At 53.6% G+C, this 19710-nt stretch overlaps 1 protein-coding gene across 2 annotated transcripts in view; it reads right to left on the bottom strand.

The window, feature by feature from the left end:
• Positions 1-19400, bottom strand: part of stk40 (serine/threonine kinase 40) — a 112373-nt gene extending 92973 nt beyond the window's left edge. Inside the window, exon 1 of one of the 2 annotated variants that reach the window (XM_072501929.1) lies at positions 19156-19400. In XM_072501929.1, the coding sequence (XP_072358030.1) occupies positions 19156-19158 (3 nt within the window). In that variant the 5' untranslated portion in view covers positions 19159-19400. Of the gene's footprint in view, positions 1-17629; positions 17935-19155 lie in introns of those variants that run through there. The other variant, XM_072501934.1, reaches the window with a different exon arrangement.
• Positions 19401-19710: the final 310 nt, after the last annotated feature.

Here is a 19710-nt window from a genome sequence, read left to right as displayed (position 1 = left end):
GTTGATCACGTGGAATGTGAGAGGGCTGAACGGGTCGATTAAGAGGGCACGGGTACTCGCACACCTAAAGAAACTTAAGGCAGATGTAGTTATGCTTCAGGAGACGCATCTGAAGCTGATAGACCAGGTTAGACTTCGCAAAGGATGGGTGGGGCAGGCGTTTCATTCGGGGCTAGATGCAAAAAACAGGGGGGTGGCCATACTAGTGGGGAAGCGGGTAATGTTTGAGGCAAAGACTATAGTGGCGGATAGTGGGGGCAGATACGTGATGGTGAGTGGCAAACTGCAAGGGAAGGCGGTGGTATTAGTGAACGTGTATGCCTCGAACTGGGATGATGCCAATTTTATGAGGCATATGTTAGGACGAATCCCGGACCTAGAAGTGGGGAAGTTGGTAATGGGTGGAGACTTTAATACGGTGCTGGACCCAGGGCTGGACAGATCGAGGTCCAGGACCGGAAGGAGGCCGGCTGCAGCTAGGGTGCTTAAGGATTTTATGGAGCAGATGGGAGGAGTAGATCCCTGGAGATTTAGTAGACCTAGGAGTAAGGAGTTTTCGTTTTTCTGCTATGTACACAAAGTATTTTCACGAATAGAATTTTTTGTTCTGGGAAGGGCACTGATCCCAAAGGTGACGGGGTCGGAGTACACGGCTATAGCCATCTCGGATCATGCTCCACACTGGGTGGACCTGGAGATAGGGGAAGAAAAACAACAGCTTCCACCATGGAGAATGGACATGGGATTATTGGCAGATGAGGGGGTGTGTTTAAGGGTGAGGGGATGTGACTTCCGGGTGCGGCGATGACCAGCTGAGTCGCACGTTTCGGCAGCTCCCGGTGAAACGGACTTTTGGGCTCTTGATAGGAGCCCCAACGGCAATTTTGACGGCTAAAAACACTGTGCGGTAAACCAGAAGGGAATCCCCCCTGGATACGGATGAAAAAAGGAGAAAGTGGCCAGATTGCAGTGGATCCTTTAGAACAGCGGCAAGGAAGGCAAGCAAAAACCAAGATGGCGTCGGAAGGTGGCAGTTTAACATGGGGCCCTGAACAACAAGAGTTCTTGAAATGCTGTGTGGAAGAGCTCAAAAAGGAAATGAAGAAAGAGCTGTTGGCCCCGATACTACAGGCGATTGAAGGGCTAAAGGAGGAACAAAAGACCCAGGAGCGGGAGCTTCGGGTCGTGAAGGCAAAGGCAGCCGAGAATGAGGACGACATACAGGGCCTGGTGGTGAAGACGGAGACGCATGAGGCACATCAGAAACGATGTGTGGAAAGGTTGGAGGCACTGGAGAACAACGCAAGGAGGAACAACCTGAGGATTCTTGGTCTTCCTGAAGGTGCGGAGGGAGCGGACGTCGGGGCATATGTGAGCACGATGCTGCACTCGTTAATGGGAGCGGAGGCCCCGGCGGGTCCGTTGGAGGTGGAGGGAGCATACCGAGTGATGGCGCGAGGACCGAGAGCAGGAGAAATTCCCAGAGCCATAGTGGTGAGATTCCTCCGTTTTAAGGATAGAGAAATGGTCCTTAGATGGGCGAAGAAAACTCGGAGCAGTAAATGGGAGAACGCGGTGATCCGCGTTTATCAAGACTGGAGTGCGGAGGTGGCGAGAAGGAGGGCGAGCTTTAATCGTGCCAAGGCGGTGCTTCATAAAAAGATGATAAAATTTGGAATGCTGCAACCAGCAAGACTGTGGGTCACATATCGAGGGAGGCACCACTACTTTGAGACGGCGGATGAAGCGTGGACTTCTATTGTGGAAGAAAAACTGGAATGAGCGGGTTATTAAAAAGAACGTTTGAACAAAGTGGTGGGGCGAATGTGGGGGGTGAAGAGGGGGGTTAAAAAGGGGGGAAAGAGGAGTTTTATGTACTAATCCTGCGATGTGGTAACTTTTCTCTCTTCCACAGGTGGTGATGGGGGGAGATGGGGAGGTGGAGGAGATGGGGCGTTGGCCATTGGGGGCGGGGCCAAGGGAGAAGCGCGGGCTTGGTTCCCGCGCTATGATAATCATGGCGGGAATAGAGAAGCAGGAAGCGCACGGTGCGAGCCGAGGTCACGATGGGAAGCCGAGGTCGGCCAGAGTTTGCTGACTTCTGGGAGCAACGGGGGGGAGTAATTACACTAGCGGGGGATCTAGCGGGGGGGGTGGGAGGGGGGAATTTCTGGGTTGCTGCTGCTGGGGAGAGGGGGGAGCTGGTATGGGAGGGGATGGGCGGGGGGGCACCACCTGGGGGAGATACAGCTGCGTGGGAACCGGGTGAGGAGCTGGAAAAAGGGAATGGCTAATCGACAGGGGGGGGGGGGGGGGGTGGTGGTAGGAAGCCCCCCCAACTCGGCTGATCACGTGGAACGTGAGAGGGCTGAACGGGCCGATAAAGAGGGCACGGGTACTCGCACACCTTAAGAAACTTAAGGCAGATGTGGTTATGTTACAGGAAACGCACCTGAAACTGATAGACCAAGTTAGGCTACGCAAAGGATGGGTGGGGCAGGTGTTCCATTCGGGGCTAGATGCGAAAAACAGGGGGGTGGCTATATTAGTGGGGAAGCGGGTAATGTTCGAGGCAAAGACTATAGTGGCGGATAACGGGGGCAGATACGTGATGGTGAGTGGCAAACTACAGGGGGAGACGGTGGTTTTGGTAAACGTATATGCCCCGAACTGGGATGATGCCAATTTTATGAGGCGGATGCTAGGACGCACTCCGGACCTAGAGATGGGAAAGCTGATAATGGGGGGAGATTTTAATACGGGGTTGGAACCAGGGCTGGATAGGTCGAAGTCCAGGACTGGAAGGAGGCCGGCAGCAGTCAAGGTACTAAAAGATTTTATGGAGCAGATGGGAGGTGTAGACCCGTGGAGATTTAGCAGACCTAGGAGTAAGGAGTTCTCGTTTTTCTCCTATGTCCATAAAGTCTACTCGCGAATAGACTTTTTTGTGCTGGGAAGGGCGTTGATCCCGAAGGTGAGGGGAACGGAGTATACGGCTATAGCCATTTCGGATCACGCTCCACACTGGGTAGACTTGGAGATAGGGGAGGAAACAGGAGGGCACCCACCCTGGAGAATGGACATGGGACTAATGGCAGATGAGGGGGTGTGTCTAAGGGTGAGGGGGTGCATTGAAAAATACTTGGAACTCAATGATAATGGGGAGGTCCAGGTGGGAGTGGTCTGGGAGGCGCTGAAGGCGGTGGTTAGAGGGGAGCTGATATCAATAAGGGCACATAAAGGGAAGCAGGAGAGTAAGGAACGGGAGCGGTTGCTGCAAGAACTTTTGAGGGTGGACAGACAATATGCGGAAGCACCGGAGGAGGGACTGTACAGGGAAAGGCAAAGGCTACATGTAGAATTTGACTTGCTGACTACGGGCACTGCAGAGGCACAGTGGAGGAAGGCACAGGGTGTACAGTACGAATATGGGGAGAAGGCGAGCAGGTTGCTGGCACACCAATTGAGGAAAAGGGGAGCAGCGAGGGAAATAGGGGGAGTGAGGGATGAGGAAGGAGAGATGGAGCGGGGAGCGAATGGAGTGTTCAAGACATTTTATAAAAAAATTATATGAAGCTCAACCCCCGGATGGGAGGGAGAGAATGATGGGCTTCTTGGATCGGCTGGAATTTCCCAAGGTGGAAGAGCAGGAAAGGGTGGGACTGGGAGCACAGATCGAGGTAGAAGAAGTGGTGAAAGGAATTAGGAGCTTGCAGGCGGGAAAGGCCCCGGGACCGGATGGATTCCCAGTCGAATTCTATAGAAAATATGTGGACTTGCTCGCCCCGGTATTGACGAGGACCTTGAATGAGGCAAAGGAAAGGGGACAACTGCCCCCAACTATGTCTGAAGCAACGATATCGCTTCTCTTAAAGAAGGAAAAGGACCCGCTACAATGCGGGTCCGAGAGACCTATTTCCCTCCTAAATGTAGATGCCAAGATCCTGGCCAAGGTAATGGCAATGAGAATAGAGGAATGTGTCCCGGGGGTGGTCCACGAGGACCAAACGGAGTTTGTGAAGGGGAGACAGCTGAACACGAATATACGGAGGCTGTTAGGGGTAATGACGATGGCCCCACCAGAGGGGGAAACGGAGATAGTAGTGGCGATGGATGCCGAGAAAGCATTTGATAGAGTGGAGTGGGATTATTTGTGGGAGGTGTTGAGGAGATTTGGTTTTGGAGAGGGGTATGTTATATGGGTGCAGCTGTTGTATAGGGCCCCGATGGCGAGCGTGGTCACGAATGGACGGGGATCTGCATATTTTCGGCTCCATAGAGGGACAAGGCAGGGATGCCCTCTGTCCCCATTATTGTTTGCACTGGCGATTGAGCCAGGGCGATAGCGTTGAGGGGTTCCAAGAAGTGGAGGGGAGTACTTAGAGGAGGAGAAGAACACCGGGTATCTTTGTATGCGGACGATTTGCTACTATACGTGGCAGACCCGGCGGAGGGGATGCCAGAAATAATGCGGATACTTGGGGAGTTTGGGGATTTTTCAGGGTATAAATTGAACATGGGGAAAAGTGAGTTGTTTGTGGTGCATCCAGGGGAGCAGAGTAGAGAAATAGAGGACCTACCGTTGAGGAAGGTAACAAGGGACTTTCGTTACCTGGGGATCCAGATAGCCAAGAATTGGGGCACATTGCATCGGTTAAATTTAACGCGGTTGGTGGAACAAATGAAGGAGGATTTCAAGAGATGGGATATGGTATCCCTGTCACTGGCAGGGAGGGTGCAGGCGGTTAAGATGGTGGTCCTCCCGAGATTCCTCTGTGTGTTTCAGTGCCTCCCAGTGGTGATCACAAAGGCTTTTTTTAAAAGGATCGAAAAGAGCATCATGGGTTTTGTGTGGGCCGGGAAGACCCCGAGAGTGAGGAACGGATTCTTACAGCGTAGCAGGGATAGGGGGGGCTGGCACTACCGAGCCTTAATGAGTATTATTGGGCCGCTAATATTTCAATGGTGAGTAAGTGGATGGGAGAGGAGGAGGGAGCGGCGTGGAAGAGATTAGAGAGGGAGTCCTGTAGGGGGACTAGCCTACAGGCTATGGTGACAGCCCCATTGCCGTTCTCACCGAGGAACTACACCACAAGCCCGGTGGTGGTGGCTACACTGAAGATTTGGGGACAGTGGAGACGGCATAGGGGAAAGACTGGAGCCTTGGGGGGGGTCCCCGATAAGAAACAACCATAGGTTTGCCCCGGGGGGAATGGATGGGGGATATGGAATGTGGCAAAGAGCAGGAATAACGCAACTGAAAGATCGGTTTGTGGATGGGAAGTTCGCAAGTCTGGGAGTGCTGACCGAGAAATATGGGTTGCCCCAAGGGAATGCATTCAGGTATATGCAACTGAGGGCTTTTGCGAGGCAACAGGTGAGGGAATTCCCGCAGCTCCCGACACAAGAGGTGCAGGACAGAGTGATTTCAAAGACATGGGTGGGGGATGGTAAGGTGTCAGATATATATAGGGAAATGAGGGACAAAGGGGAGACTATGGTAGATGAACTAAAAGGGAAATGGGAAGAAGAGCTGGGGGAGGAGATCGAGGAGGGGCTGTGGGCAGATGCCCTAAGCAGGGTAAACTAGTCGTCCTCGTGTGCCAGGCTAAGCCTGATTCAGTTTAAGGTATTACACAGGGTGCATATGACTGGAGCACGGCTCAGTAAATTTTTTGGGGTGGAGGATAGGTGTGCGAGGTGCTCGAGAAGCCCAGCGAATCATACGCATATGTTTTGGTCATGCCCGGCACTACAGGGGTTTTGGATGGGGGTGACAAAGGTGCTTTCAAAAGTAGTGGGGGTCCGGGTCGAACCAAGCTGGGGGTTGGCTATATTTGGAGTTGCACAAGAGCCAGGAGTGCAGGAGGCGAGAGAGGCCGATGTTTTGGCCTTTGCGTCCCTAGTAGCCCGGCGCAGGATATTGTTAATGTGGAAAGAAGCCAAGTCCCCGGGGGTGGAAACCTGGATAAATGACATGGCAGGGTTTATAAAGCTGGAACGGATTAAGTTTGTCCTAAGGGGATCGGCTCAAGGGTTCACCAGGTGGTGGCAACCGTTCGTCGACTACCTCACAGAAAGATAGAGGGAATGGAAAAGAAGTAGACAACAGCAGCAACCCGGGGGGGGGGGGGGGGGGGGGGGGGGGGGGGAGAGAGAATCGGACGGACTCTCAGGGATGTTATTGTATATGTATAGGTATTTGGTATATGTAATTGTATATTGGATTGTTGGATTGTATTTTTGGAGAGTATTTATTTTGGACAAGGCAGTTGCCATTTAGTTTTGTTTTTTGTTTATATATTACTTATTTATTTGTTTAAAACTGGCCACGGTTATTTATATTGCTTTATTGTTGTGTAAAAGAAACACTACGTATTGTTATGTTTGGCCAAAAAACTTGAATAAAATATATATTTTTTTAAAAAGAGGGCCCGAGTGTTCGCGCACTTAAAGGGACTGAAGGCAGACGTGGTCATGTTTCAGAAGACACATTTGAAGGTGGCAGACCAGGTCAGGTTAAGAAAGGGATGGGTAGGACAGGTATTCCATTCGGGGCTGGATGCGAAGAATAGAGGGGTGGCAATACTGGTGGGGAAGCAGGTGTCATTTGAGGCCAAGAATATAGTAGTGGACAATGGAGGTCGATACGTGATGGTGAGCGGTAGGCTGCAGGGGACGTGGGTGGTATTGGTAAACGTATACGCCCCGAACTGGGACGATGATGGATTTATGAAGCGTAGGTTGGGGCGCATTCCGGACCTGGAGGTAGGAAGATTGATAATGGGGGGGGGGGGATTTTAACACGGTGTTGGACCCAGCATTAGATCGTTCCAGATCTAGGATGGGGAGGTGGCCGGCTGCGGCCAAGGTGCTTAGGGGGTTTATGGACCAGATGGGGGGAGTGAATCAGTGGAGATTTGCCAGGCCCCTGGCCAGGGAATTTTCTTTTTTCTCCCACGTACACAAATCCTACTCCCGGATAGATTTTTTTGTTCTGAGCAAGGCGTTGATCCCGAAGGTGGAGGGAATGGAGTATTCGGCCATAGCCATCTCAGACCACGCCCCGCACTGGGTGGAACTGGAGTTGGGAGAGAGGGACCAATGCCCGCTGTGGCGTTTGGATGTGGGATTACTGACAGATGAGGTGTACTGAAAGGTATTTGGAGGCCAACGACAACGGGGAGGTGCAGGTGGGGGTAGTAAGGGAGGCGCTGAAGGCGGTGGTCAGGGGAGAGTTAATCTCCATCAGGGCTCACAGGGAGAAGAGAGAGGGCAGGGAAAGGGGGAGGTTAGTGGGGGAGATTTTACGGGTGGACAGGAGATATGCAGAGGCCCCTGAAGAGGTACTACTCAGGGAGAGGCGAAGTCTCCAGACGGAATTCGACCTGTTGACCACAGGGAAGGCAGAGGCACAGTGGAGGAAAGCACAGGGGGCGACGTACGAGTATGGGGAGAAGGCGAGCCGGATGCGGGCACATCAGCTCCGTAAGAGGATGGCAGCGAGGGAGATAGGTGGAATCAAGGATGGCAGGGGAACTAAGGTGCGGAGTGCGGTGAAAGTAAATGAGGCATTTAAGGCCTTCTATGAGGAGGTGTACAGATCTCAGCCCCCAGTGGTGGAAGAGGGGATGCGACGATTTCTGGACCAACGGAGGTTCTAGAGGGTGGAGGAGCAGGAAGTGGCTGGTTTGGAGGCACCAATTGGGTTGGAGGAGCTGATTAAAGGACTGAGGAGCATGCAGGCGGGGAAGGCCCCGGGACCAGATGAGTTCCCGGTTGAGTTTTACAGGAAGTACGCGGACCTGTTAGCCCCGTTGCTGGTGAGGACTTTCAATGAGGCAAGGGAGGGGGGGGGGACCCTGCCCCTGACAATGTCCGGGGGGGGGTGATCTCTTTGATTCTGAAGCGGGATAAGGACCCACTGCAATGTGGGTCGTATAGGCCGATTTCACTCCTTAATATGGATGCTAAGTTGCTGACAAAAGTGCTGGCTACGAGGATTGAGGACAGTGTCCCGGGGGTGATTCACGAGGACCAGACGGGATTTGTAAAGGGCAGGCAGCTAAACACCAATGTGCGGAGGCTCCTAAACTTGATTATGATGCCATCGGTGGAGGGAGAGGCTGAGATAGTGGCAGCTATGGACGCAGAGAAGGCCTTTGACCGAGTGGAGTGGGAGTATCTCTGGGAAGTGTTGCGGAGGTTTGGGTTTGGGGAGGGGTTTATCAGTTGGGTTAAGCTCCTATATAGAGCCCCGATGGAGAGTGTGGTTACGAATCGGTGGAGGTCGGAGTATTTTCGGCTGTATCGAGGGACGTGGTAGGGGTGCCCCCTGTTGTTTGCATTAGCAATTGAACCTTTGGGCATGGCATTAAGAGAGTTCAGGAAATGGAGAGGGGTGGTCCGAGGGGGAGAGGAGCATCGAGTGTCGCTGTACGCAGACGACCTGTTGCTGTATGTGGTGGATCCAGTGGAGGGGATGGCGGAGGTCATGCAGATCCTCAGGGAGTTTGGGGACTTCTCGGGCTATAAGCTCAATGTAGGGAAAAGTGAGCTCTTCGTGGTGCATCCAGGGGACCAGGGAAGAGGGATAGACGACCTACCATTGAGGAGGGCGGAAAGGAGCTTTTGGTACTTGGGGATCCAAGGAGCTAGGAGTTGGGGGGCCCTGCATAAACTTAATTTGATGCGGCTGGTGGAGCAGATGAAGGACTTCAAACGATGGGATATGTTGCCACTCTCGCTAGCGGGCAGGGTACAGTCGATTAAAATGATGGTCCTCCCGAGGTTTCTTTGTGTTCCAGTGCCTTCCTATTATGATCACCAAGGCCTTTTTTAAGAGGGTAGGCAGGAGCACCATGGGTTTTGTGTGGGCAAACAAGACCCCGAGGGTAAGGAGGGGGTTTCTGGAGCTTAGTTGGGACAGAGGAGGGCTGGCGTTGCCAAATCTGGGTGGCTACTATTGGGCAGCCAACGTGGCGATGATTCGTAAGTGGGTGAAGGAGGGAAAGGGGGCGGCATGGAAAAGGTTGGAGATGGCGTCGTGCAAAGGTACGAGCCTGGGGGCGTTGGTGACGGCACCGCTGCCGCTCTCGCCGACAAGGTACACCACAAGTCCGGTGGTGGTGGCAACGCTAAAGATCTGGGGACAGTGGAGACGGCACAGGGGTGCGATGGGAGCCTCGGTGTAGTCCCCGATCAGAGGTAACCATCGGTTTGTCCCAGGAAGGATAGACGGGGGTTTCAGAGCTGGTATCGGGCAGGGATTAGAAGAATGGGGGACCTGTTCATCGATGGGACGTTTGCGAGCCTAGGGGCGCTAGAGGAGAAGTTTGGGCTACCCCCGGGAAACGCTTTCAGGTACATGCAAGTGAGGGCGTTTGTGAGGCGACATGTGAGGGAATTCCCGTTGCTCCCGGCACAGGGGATTCAGGACAGGGTGATTTCTGGAGTATGGGTCGGAGAGGGCAAGGTGTCGGCGATATATCAGGAGATGAAAGAAGAGGAGGGGGCTTTGGTAGAGGAGCTGAAGGGCAAATGGGAGGAGCTGGGGGGAGGAGATTGAAGAGGGTCTGTGGGCTGATGCCCTAAGTAAGGTTAACTCCTCTTCGTGTGCCAGGCTTAGCCTGATACAGTTTAAGGTTATTCACATATGACAGGGGTGAGGCTGAGTAGGTTCTTTGGGGTGGAGGACAGATGTGGGAGGTGCTCAGGAAGCCCGGCGAATCACACCCATATGTTCTGGTCGTGCCCGGCGGCACTGGATGGGTTCTGGAGGGGTGTTGCGAGGACTATGTCTAAGGTGGTGAAAGTCCAGGTCAAGCCAAGTTGGGGGCTAGCACTATTTGGGGTGACGGACGAGCCGGGAGTGCAGGAGGCGAAAGAGGCCGGTATCCTGGCCTTTGCGTCCCTGGTAGCCCGGCGGAGGATCTTGCTATTGTGGAAAGACGCGAAGCCCCCCCAGTGTGGAAGCCTGGATAAATGACATGGCAGGGTTCATCAAGCTGGAGAGGATAAAGTTTGCCTTGAGAGGGTCTGCGCAGGGGTTCTTCAGGCGGTGGCAACCGTTCCTAGACTATCTCGCGGAGCGGCGTTAGATAGAGGTCGGTCAGCAGCAGCAACCCAGAGAGAGGGGGGGGTGGGTATATGGGTGGGCGGGGAACGGGTTTTTCCTAGGGACACTTGTAAAAGGAAAAACATAAACATATGGGAAAGTCAATATGTGCGGGAGGAACCCATTGTACAAGTTCTGTATTATGTTGGATTGATATGTTTGTGTTTTGTTCTGTTACTTTTCTTTTTTTTTTGTTACCGCGGGGGGGGGGGGGGGGGGGGGTTTGAATGGTTGAAAATTTTTGTTGAAAAATTCTGAATAAACAATTTTTAAAAATAAAAAAATTCTAACAGGCCTAGACAGGGTAGGTGCAGGGAAGATGTTACCAATGATAGGTGTATCCAGAACCAGGGACCATAGCCTGAGGATTCAGGGTAAACCATTTCAGACAGAAAAGGAGACACTTCTTCACACAAAGAGGGGTGAGCCTGTGGAAGTAGTTGATGCTAAAACTTTGAATATATTCAAGAACCGGCTGGATATAGCACTTTGGGCGAATGGGATCAAAGGCTTTGGGGAGAAAGCAGGATTCGGCTATTGAGTAGGATGACCAGCCATGATCGTGATGAATGGCGGAGCAGGCTCGAAGGGCCAAAAGGCCTCCTCCTGCTCCTATCATCTATGTGAAGACGGCAATCTGTTATGGGTCAGAAGTAGAAGTTTGTTCATGGAGCTCTATGTGGAGGGACCACTCCAAATTAAAGAATTGAGATTGCAGATTTTTTTGGTGCGGTCTTTCAGCACTATTCCTAATTTGGGACTGGGTTGCACAGATCCATCAATTCAGTTCAGATTGAATCACCATAGAACAAAAGTAATTAATACATTCGGCTGGCAAGACAGCAATGCTCAGTAAAAGCAGATGTGCAGTTCTAAGTCAGGATAGCCCCTCACGCTGACTCAAAAAATGGGTATAGTTTGGGAGCAAACATACAGCCCCAATGGGTCCTACTCTGTTAAAACTCGAGTGGGAAGAATGTGGAAAATATCACATATGGGAGTGGTGAGGCAAGCAGTACATTTGAGGGGAAATAATTCTGACAGGGTAAATAAGCACAGAGAAGTTGCTTCTCCCGAGGGCTCTCGAACATAAGACAATAGGAGCAGAATTAGGCCATTCGGCCCATCGAGTCTGCTCTGCCATTCAATCACGGCTGATATTCCCTGCTGAGTCACTGTGCTGAGTCTGCACGTTCTCAGTGTCTGCGTGGGTTTCCTCTGGGTGCTCCGGTTTCCTCCCATAGTCCAAAGATGTGCAGGTTAGGTGGATTGGCCATGATAAATTGCCCTTAGTGACCAAAAAGGTTAGGAGGGGTTATTGGGTTACGGGGATAGGGTGGAAGTGAGGGCTTAAGTGGGTCGGTGCAGACTCGATGGGCCGAATGGCCTCCTTCTGCATTATGTTCTTCATCCCAATAACTCCTGATCCCATTATTAATCAAGAACCTAGCACAGTGGTTAGCACAGTTGCTTCCCAGCACCAGGGCCCCAGGTTCGATTCCCAGCTTGGGTCACTGTCTTTGTGGGGTCTGCACATTGCCCCGTGGGTTTCCTCCGGGTGCTCCGGATTCCTCCCACAATTCCCGAAAAAGACGTGCTGTTAGGTGAATTTAACTTTCTGAATTCTCCCGGAGTGTGGCGACTAGGGGCTTTTCACAGCAACTTCATTGCAGTGTTAATGTAAGCCTGCTTGTGACAATAAAGATTATGACTTGGCTTCCATAGCCTTCTGAAGCAACGAGTTTGACAGATTCACCACCCTCTGAAGAGACGATCCTTTAAACCCGAGATCAGGAATTTTTCAGTCTGAGGCTGTGCCCTAGGTTCTAGTTTTTCCTACTAGTGGAAACATCCTCGCCACGTCCATTCTATCCAGGCCTCTCAGTATCCCTAAGTTTCAATGAGATGCCCCCTCATCCTTCTAAACTCCAATAAGTGACATGGGGGCACAACCTCAGGCGAAGGTTTACCTCATTCAGTACCAAGATGAGAAGAAATTTCTTTCATTCAAAGGATTGTGGATATTTTGAATTGCCTGCCCCAGAGGGTTGTGGATGCTCAAATAAGACAGAAAGTGAGGGCCTTCGAATGCTCAGGAAATCGAGGGATATGGGGAGCAGGCAAGAAAGTGCAGCTTGATGCAGTTCAGCCACGATCGTATTGAATGGTGGAGCAGGCTTCAGCTTCTTAAAGTCTACTCCTGCTACTTACCTGCTCAATGGAAGGACCTGTCAATAAGGTGAGATGAATTAAATAGTAGGAGGTACACGGAACATAAAAACTAGGCGATACAGTTTTCTTCTGTGATGGAAATTTTATTTTAAAGTTTAGATGCCAAATTAATTTTTCAACCGCAATCCCAGGCAAATCCCAATAGATATCACCAAAGTCAAAAAGACTAGAATAGCATAAAAATAAGGGTCGTTGGAAGGCCCTTGTGGAAATTTAGATGTTTCTACATTGATGCATGCAGTTTCCAACGTGACAGCAGTGTCAACACTTCAAATCATTAAAAAACCTATTTCCACCTTCATAGCATTGCCTGATGTTGCCTATCTCAGCTCATCATCGGCTGCTGAAAACCTGCTCTATGTCTTTGTTACTACTGCACTGAAATAATTCACTACACTCCTGGCTGGTCCCTCATGTTCTACCTTCGATAATCTACAGGTCATCCAAAGTTCCAACAAATCTTCCAACTCCACATCCCTCAAATATCTGCTCTCCTCTAATTCTGGCCTTGTGCATTTCCAATTAGAATTGCTCCATCATGGGTGACCATGCCTTCAGTTGCCTAAGCTCTGAAGTTCCCTCCCTACATGTGCTATCTCACTTCCCTCCCTTTCGGACATTCCTCAAACTGACCTACCACACGTGGTCATCTGAACTAATATTTCCTCACATCCCTTGGTGTCATACTTTGAAATTCCTTTAGACTTGTATTGCATTGCAACATAGAAACATACGAATTAGGAGCAGGCCACTCAGCCCCTCGAGCCTGCTCCGCCATTCAATAAGATGGCCGATCTGATTGTAACTTCAACCATACATTCCTGCCTACCCCTGATTGATTAGATTCTCCAAGAGGAAACATCCTCTCCACATCCACCCTGTCAATACCCCTCAGGATCAAGGTTTTGATCAAGTCATCTTACACTTCTAAACTAGAGTGTATCCTCATAAGACAAGCCACCAATTCCTGGTATTAGTCTAGTAAACAAATTCCGAACCGCTATAAACACATTTATAGCTTTCCTTAAATAAGGAAACCAATACTATACACATATTCCAGATGTGGTCGTCTCACCAATGCCCTGTATAACTGAAGCACAGCTTATCTACTTCTGTAATCAATTCCCTTTACATTCCATTAATTTTACGAATCACTTGCTGTACCTGTATACCAGCCTTTTTTTATTCATGCACCAGGACACCCAGATCCCTGTGCATCCTCAGACTTTGGAATCTCACCATTTAAATAGAGCTTCATTTTTATTCTTCCGACCTACCAAAATGGACAATTTCACCTTTCCACATTGCACTCCATTTGCCTGATCTTTGTTCAGTCACATAACCGATCTCTTTGCAGCCTCCTTCAATAGTCTTCACAAATTACTTTTCTACCTAATTTGGCGTCATCAGCAAATTTAGAAACCACAACTTTAGCCCTTCGTACAAATCATTTACACAACTTGTAAAAGTTTGATGATACGTGGCAAACCACTGATGACCCAACCAGAAAAAGACTCATTTATGCCAGTTTTTTCCTGTTACTAGCAAATCTTCAATCCATGCCAAGGTGCTACCTTTACACCATGAGCTTTTATTTTATGCACCTTTTCAAATGCTGTCTGGAAAAGTCCACTACATCCTGTGGTTCCCCTTTATCCACAACACATGACACCTTCAAATAACTCCAATAAACTGGTGAAACATTATTTCACTTTCACTCAGCCCGATTGCCTTGAGCATTTCCAAGTGCCCTATTATAACATCTTCACTTTCCCTATGATAGATGTTAGGCTAACTGACCTACATAAATCATAGAATTTACACTGCAGAAGAAAGCCATTTGGCCCATCGGGTCTGTACCGGCCTTTGGAGAGAGAAAGGGGGGGGTGAGAGAAAGGGGGGGGTGAGAGAGAGAGAGGGGGGGGTGAGAGAGAGAGGGGGGGGGTGAGAGAGAGAGGGGGGGGGTGAGAGAGAGAGGGGGGGGGTGAGAGAGAGAGGGGGGGGTGAGAGAGAGAGGGGGGGGGTGAGAGAGAGAGGGGGGGGGTGAGAGAGAGAGGGGGGGGTGAGAGAGAGAGGGGGGGGTGAGAGAGAGAGGGGGGGTGAGAGAGAGAAGGGGGGGTGGGGAGAGAGAAGGGGGGGTGGGGAGAGAGAAGGGGGGGTGGGGAGAGAGAAGGGGGGGTGGGGAGAGAGAAGGGGGGGTGGGGAGAGAGAAGGGGGGGTGGGGAGAGAGAAGGGGGGGTGGGGAGAGAGAAGGGGGGGTGGGGAGAGAGAAGGGGGGGTGGGGAGAGAGAAGGGGGGGTGGGGAGAGAGAAGGGGGGGTGGGGAGAGAGAAGGGGGGGTGGGGAGAGAGAAGGGGGGGTGGGGAGAGAGAAGGGGGGGTGGGGAGAGAGAAGGGGGGGTGGGGAGAGAGAAGGGGGGGTGGGGAGAGAGAAGGGGGGGTGGGGAGAGAGAAGGGGGGGTGGGGAGAGAGAAGGGGGGGTGGGGAGAGAGAAGGGGGGGTGGGGAGAGAGAAGGGGGGGTGGGGAGAGAGAAGGGGGGGTGGGGAGAGAGAAGGGGGGGTGGGGAGAGAGAAGGGGGGGTGGGGAGAGAGAAGGGGGGGTGGGGAGAGAGAAGGGGGGGTGGGGAGAGAGAAGGGGGGGTGGGGAGAGAGAAGGGGGGGTGGGGAGAGAGAAGGGGGGGTGGGGAGAGAGAAGGGGGGGTGGGGAGAGAGAAGGGGGGGTGGGGAGAGAGAAGGGGGGGTGGGGAGAGAGAAGGGGGGGTGGGGAGAGAGAAGGGGGGGTGGGGAGAGAGAAGGGGGGGTGGGGAGAGAGAAGGGGGGGTGGGGAGAGAGAAGGGGGGGTGGGGAGAGAGAAGGGGGGGTGGGGAGAGAGAAGGGGGGGTGGGGAGAGAGAAGGGGGGGTGGGGAGAGAGAAGGGGGGGTGGGGAGAGAGAAGGGGGGGTGGGGAGAGAGAAGGGGGGGTGGGGAGAGAGAAGGGGGGGTGGGGAGAGAGAAGGGGGGGTGGGGAGAGAGAAGGGGGGGTGGGGAGAGAGAAGGGGGGGTGGGGAGAGAGAAGGGGGGGGTGGGGAGAGAGAAGGGGGGGTGGGGAGAGAGAAGGGGGGGTGGGGAGAGAGAAGGGGGGGTGGGGAGAGAGAAGGGGGGGTGGGGAGAGAGAAGGGGGGGTGGGGAGAGAGAAGGGGGGGTGGGGAGAGAGATGGGGGGGGTGGGGAGAGAGAAGGGGGGGTGGGGAGAGAGAAGGGGGGGTGGGGGAGAGAGAAGGGGGGGTGGGGAGAGAGAAGGGGGGGTGGGGAGAGAGAAGGGGGGGTGGGGAGAGAGAAGGGGGGGGTGGGGAGAGAGAAGGGGGGGTGGGGAGAGAGAAGGGGGGGTGGGGAGAGAGTAGGGGGGGTGGGGAGAGAGAAGGGGGGGTGGGGAGAGAGAAGGGGGGGTGGGGAGAGAGAAGGGGGGGTGGGGAGAGAGAAGGGGGGGTGGGGAGAGAGAAGGGGGGGTGGGGAGAGAGAAGGGGGGGGTGGGGGAGAGAGAAGGGGGGTGGGGTGAGAGAAGGGGGGGTGGGGAGAGAGAGGGGGGGTGGGGAGAGAGAAGGGGGGGTGGGGAGAGAGAAGGGGGGGTGGGGAGAGAGAGGGGGGGTGGGGAGAGAGAAGGGGGGGGTGGGGAGAGAGAAGGGGGGGTGGGGAGAGTGAAGGGGGGTGGGGTGAGAGAAGGGGGGGTGGGGAGAGAGAAGGGGGGGTGGGGAGAGAGAAGGGGGGGTGGGGAGAGTGAAGGGGGGGTGGGGAGAGTGAAGGGGGGGTGGGGAGTGAGAAGGGGGGGTGGGGAGAGAGAAGGGGGGGTGGGGAGAGAGAAGGGGGGGTGGGGAGAGAGAAGGGGGGGTGGGGGAGGTGAGGAAGGGGGGGTGGGGTGAGAGAAGGGGGGGGTGGGGAGAGTGAAGGGGGGGTGGGGAGAGTGAAGCGGGGGGTGGGGAGAGAGAAGGGGGGGTGGGGAGAGAGATGGGGGGGTGGGGAGAGAGAAGGGGGGGTGGGGAGAGAGAAGGGGGGGTGGGGAGAGAGAAGGGGGGGTGGGGAGAGTGTAGGGGGGGGTGGGAGAGAGAAGGGGGGGTGGGGAGAGAGTGGGGGGGTGGGGAGAGAGATGGGGGGGTGGGGAGAGAGAAGGGGGGGTGGGGAGAGTGAAGGGGGGGGTTGGGGAGAGAGAAGGGGGGGTGGGGAGAGAGAAGGGGGGGTGGGGAGAGTGAAGGGGGGGTGGGGAGAGAGAAGGGGGGGTGGGGTGAGAGTAGGGGGGGTGGGGAGAGAGAAGGGGGGGTGGGGAGAGTGAAGGGGGGTGGGGAGTGTGATGGGGGGTGGGTGAGATGGGGGGGGGTGGGTGAGTTGGGGGGGGTGTGGAGAGAGGGGGGGTGGGAGAGAGAGGGGGGGTGGGGAGTGAGAAGGGGGGGTGGGGAGAGTGAAGGGGGGGGTGGGGAGTGAGAAGGGGGGGTGTGGGGGAGAGAAGGGGGGGTGGGGTGAGAGAGGGGGGGTGGGGAGAGAGAAGGGGGGGGTGGGGAGAGAGAAGGGGGGGGGTGGGGAGAGAGAAGGGGGGGGTGGGGAGAGAGAAGGGGGGGTGGGGAGAGAGAAGGGGGGGTGGGGAGAGAGAAGGGGGGGTGGGGGAGAGAGAAGGGGGGGTGGGGAGAGAGAAGGGGGGGGTGGGGAGAGAGAAGGGGGGGTGGGGAGAGAGAAGGGGGGGTGGGGAGGAGGAGAGGGGGGGTGGGGAGAGAGAAGGGGGGGGTGGGGAGAGAGAAGGGGGGGGTGGGGAGAGAGAAGGGGGGGTGGGGAGAGAGAAGGGGGGTGGTGGGGAGAGAGAAGGGGGGGGTGGGGAGAGAGAAGGGGGGGTGGGGAGAGAGAAGGGGGGGTGGGGAGAGAGAAGGGGGGGGTGGGGATGAGAGAAGGGGGGGTGGGGAGAGAGAAGGGGGGGTGGGAGAGAGAAGGGGGGGTGGGGAGAGAGAAGGGGGGGTGGGGAGAGAGAAGGGGGGGTGGGGAGAGAGAAGGGGGGGTGGGGAGAGAGAAGGGGGGGTGGGGAGAGAGAAGGGGGGGTGGGGAGAGAGAAGGGGGGGTGGGGAGAGAGAAGGGGGGGTGGGGAGAGAGAAGGGGGGGTGGGGAGAGAGAAGGGGGGGTGGGAGAGAGAAGGGGGGGTGGGGAGAGAGAAGGGGGGGTGGGGAGAGAGAAGGGGGGGTGGGGAGTGAAAGCGGGTGGGGGGGATACGGGATGTGCCAGCTCTGCCCAGCCCTGGGTTCTCTGACCCAAACAAAGTTGCCCACTCACCGTCTGCTCACAACTCCGGCTCTACTAAAGCCGCTCGCCGCCTCTCATGTCAGGGCTCCCGCGCCGCTTCAACTCTAGCTCGGTGCGCTCGGCCAGGCCTTTTGTTTTGCAAACGAAAATTAGGTCCAGACGGGGGTGGGACCGGAACTATTTCTATCTCCGAGGAATTCAGTGGAAGGGGGAAACCATCCTGGAGCAACCCGATGCCGGCGGGATGAGGCGACACTCAGCCCCAGCGTCGCTCCCGCACTCCATCGCGGCCGGGGTCCTCGCCTCTCCCAGGCCGACGGAGGGAGGGAGGGAGGGACTGCCACCTGTCAGCGGAAATGACGCCAGTCCGGCCGGGTAAATCCCGCCCCTTCCACTGACAACAGCAACCAATCGCAGCCCGACACACGGAGCAGGGACGAGCGGGGGGGCGTACGAACCCCTGTCAATCTGCAGGACTGACAACCTGCCTGGCCAATCCGAGACCGAGCCTTGAGGTTTCCCCGGGATCGATGAGGAGAGCACGTCGGTGCTGTGCAGAGCTGCCGAGTGCCTTGCATCGTAATGCTGCAATACATTTATTGTATTGAACCCCTCATCTGTGGGCAACATGCACTTGCGCAATTTGAAAGAGTTTTATCGTAATCCACCAACACGTCTGGACTCTATCATGTTACCATTTTAAAAGTAAATGGATGTCTTATTTGGGTTCCTGCTGACTGTTCCAATGTAGCAAAGCCAGCTGGTCACAGTAACAGGAATGGTGGTCGATGATGGCATTTCACAGCCTTTGAATAGTGTCTGAATTTTGACCCTCGCGTTTGGACACACGCTGCAATGGACACACATGGTCGATTTGGTGTTGGTAAAAAGAAACACGGTTGAGCTGCAACTGGAGCAAAAAAAACGTTGGAAGTTCCATGCGGTCGTTCTGCATCTAACCCATCAGTTGTGCAATCCTGCATAAAATCGAAGCCTATCCAGGCATAATTAAATACAGCTAAACTAATCTTTATTTGCCAGATAACGTGTCAATTTTCGGTTCAACTTTTTAAAACGCTTGTGTCACCCAATGACGTTCATTGTGATCAAATAATGAACATCTCGGCACTATCACAGCCAAGTCTTTATTATGCTTATCAAACAGCTTCACACAAGTGAGGCGACTTCTTTAAAAAAAAAACTTGTGAAAGCGAAAAAAGATCTTTCAGAGAAATAATGCATTTACAACGAAACTTTTCTAAATCCGAATTTTATATTAATTATATATTGAAACAATCGCCATTAATCTCACGAACTTGTCACTGGAATCGGATCTCATAAGTGGGCTGGGAGAGGGAAACAAAATTGCAAACACATGGCTTTAGTGATCGCGGTAAGAAAAAAAAGTCACCAATTCCAATCACTCCCTGTCAGATCTGAAAACTTGCACTTCGTGCAGAATCCAGAGTCGGTTGTGATATTTGCAGATCTGTCAAATGTCCCCTCCCACACAAACACACAGCCTGATGTGAGGTGAAATACTTTGCTCTACCTACCATTGCAGCCTCTCCTCTCGCCGGTTATGTTAAGGTTGAGTCTAGACTCGGATATTTGACAGTGTTTCCATTCAGACTGCTGACACTGACCCCCGCATTCTGCAGCAGCTTAAAGGTCGTTGATCTTTTTTTCTCTCTTCGTCGAGTGAGTCCGATCACATTTCCTCTCTTTCGAAAAAGTCCTCCCCCCGCCTTGTCCTCCTTGTTACAATTGCTTCCTTCTCGCAGGTAAGTTGCAAAAGCTCACACACACAGATCAGAGGCAGGCAACCAATAGACTCAGCCCAGTGAGCCAATGAACTCATCTACAACACCACGTCAACCAATCCAGTTACCTCTGATATCATTTACCATCCCCTCCTGCCGAAGAAGGTATATCAAATAGCCAGCCATTTGATAAAACGAGAGTTTAAAAAAGGAAACATGTTTAGACTATAAAACAAGCTGAGTGAGGCCACAGTCAAGAGGAGAGCTATGATTGTGTGCCAACGCATTTAATAGAAAACGTCAAAGGAGCAGATTAGATTTAAATGTGAATGGCAATAAAGCTGGAGG

This window comes from Scyliorhinus torazame, chromosome 1 (genome assembly GCF_047496885.1).
Source record: "Scyliorhinus torazame isolate Kashiwa2021f chromosome 1, sScyTor2.1, whole genome shotgun sequence".
Taxonomy (NCBI): domain Eukaryota; kingdom Metazoa; phylum Chordata; class Chondrichthyes; order Carcharhiniformes; family Scyliorhinidae; genus Scyliorhinus; species Scyliorhinus torazame.
Note: the sequence above shows the minus strand (reverse complement) of the source record. Positions and strands in the feature narration are given on the sequence as shown.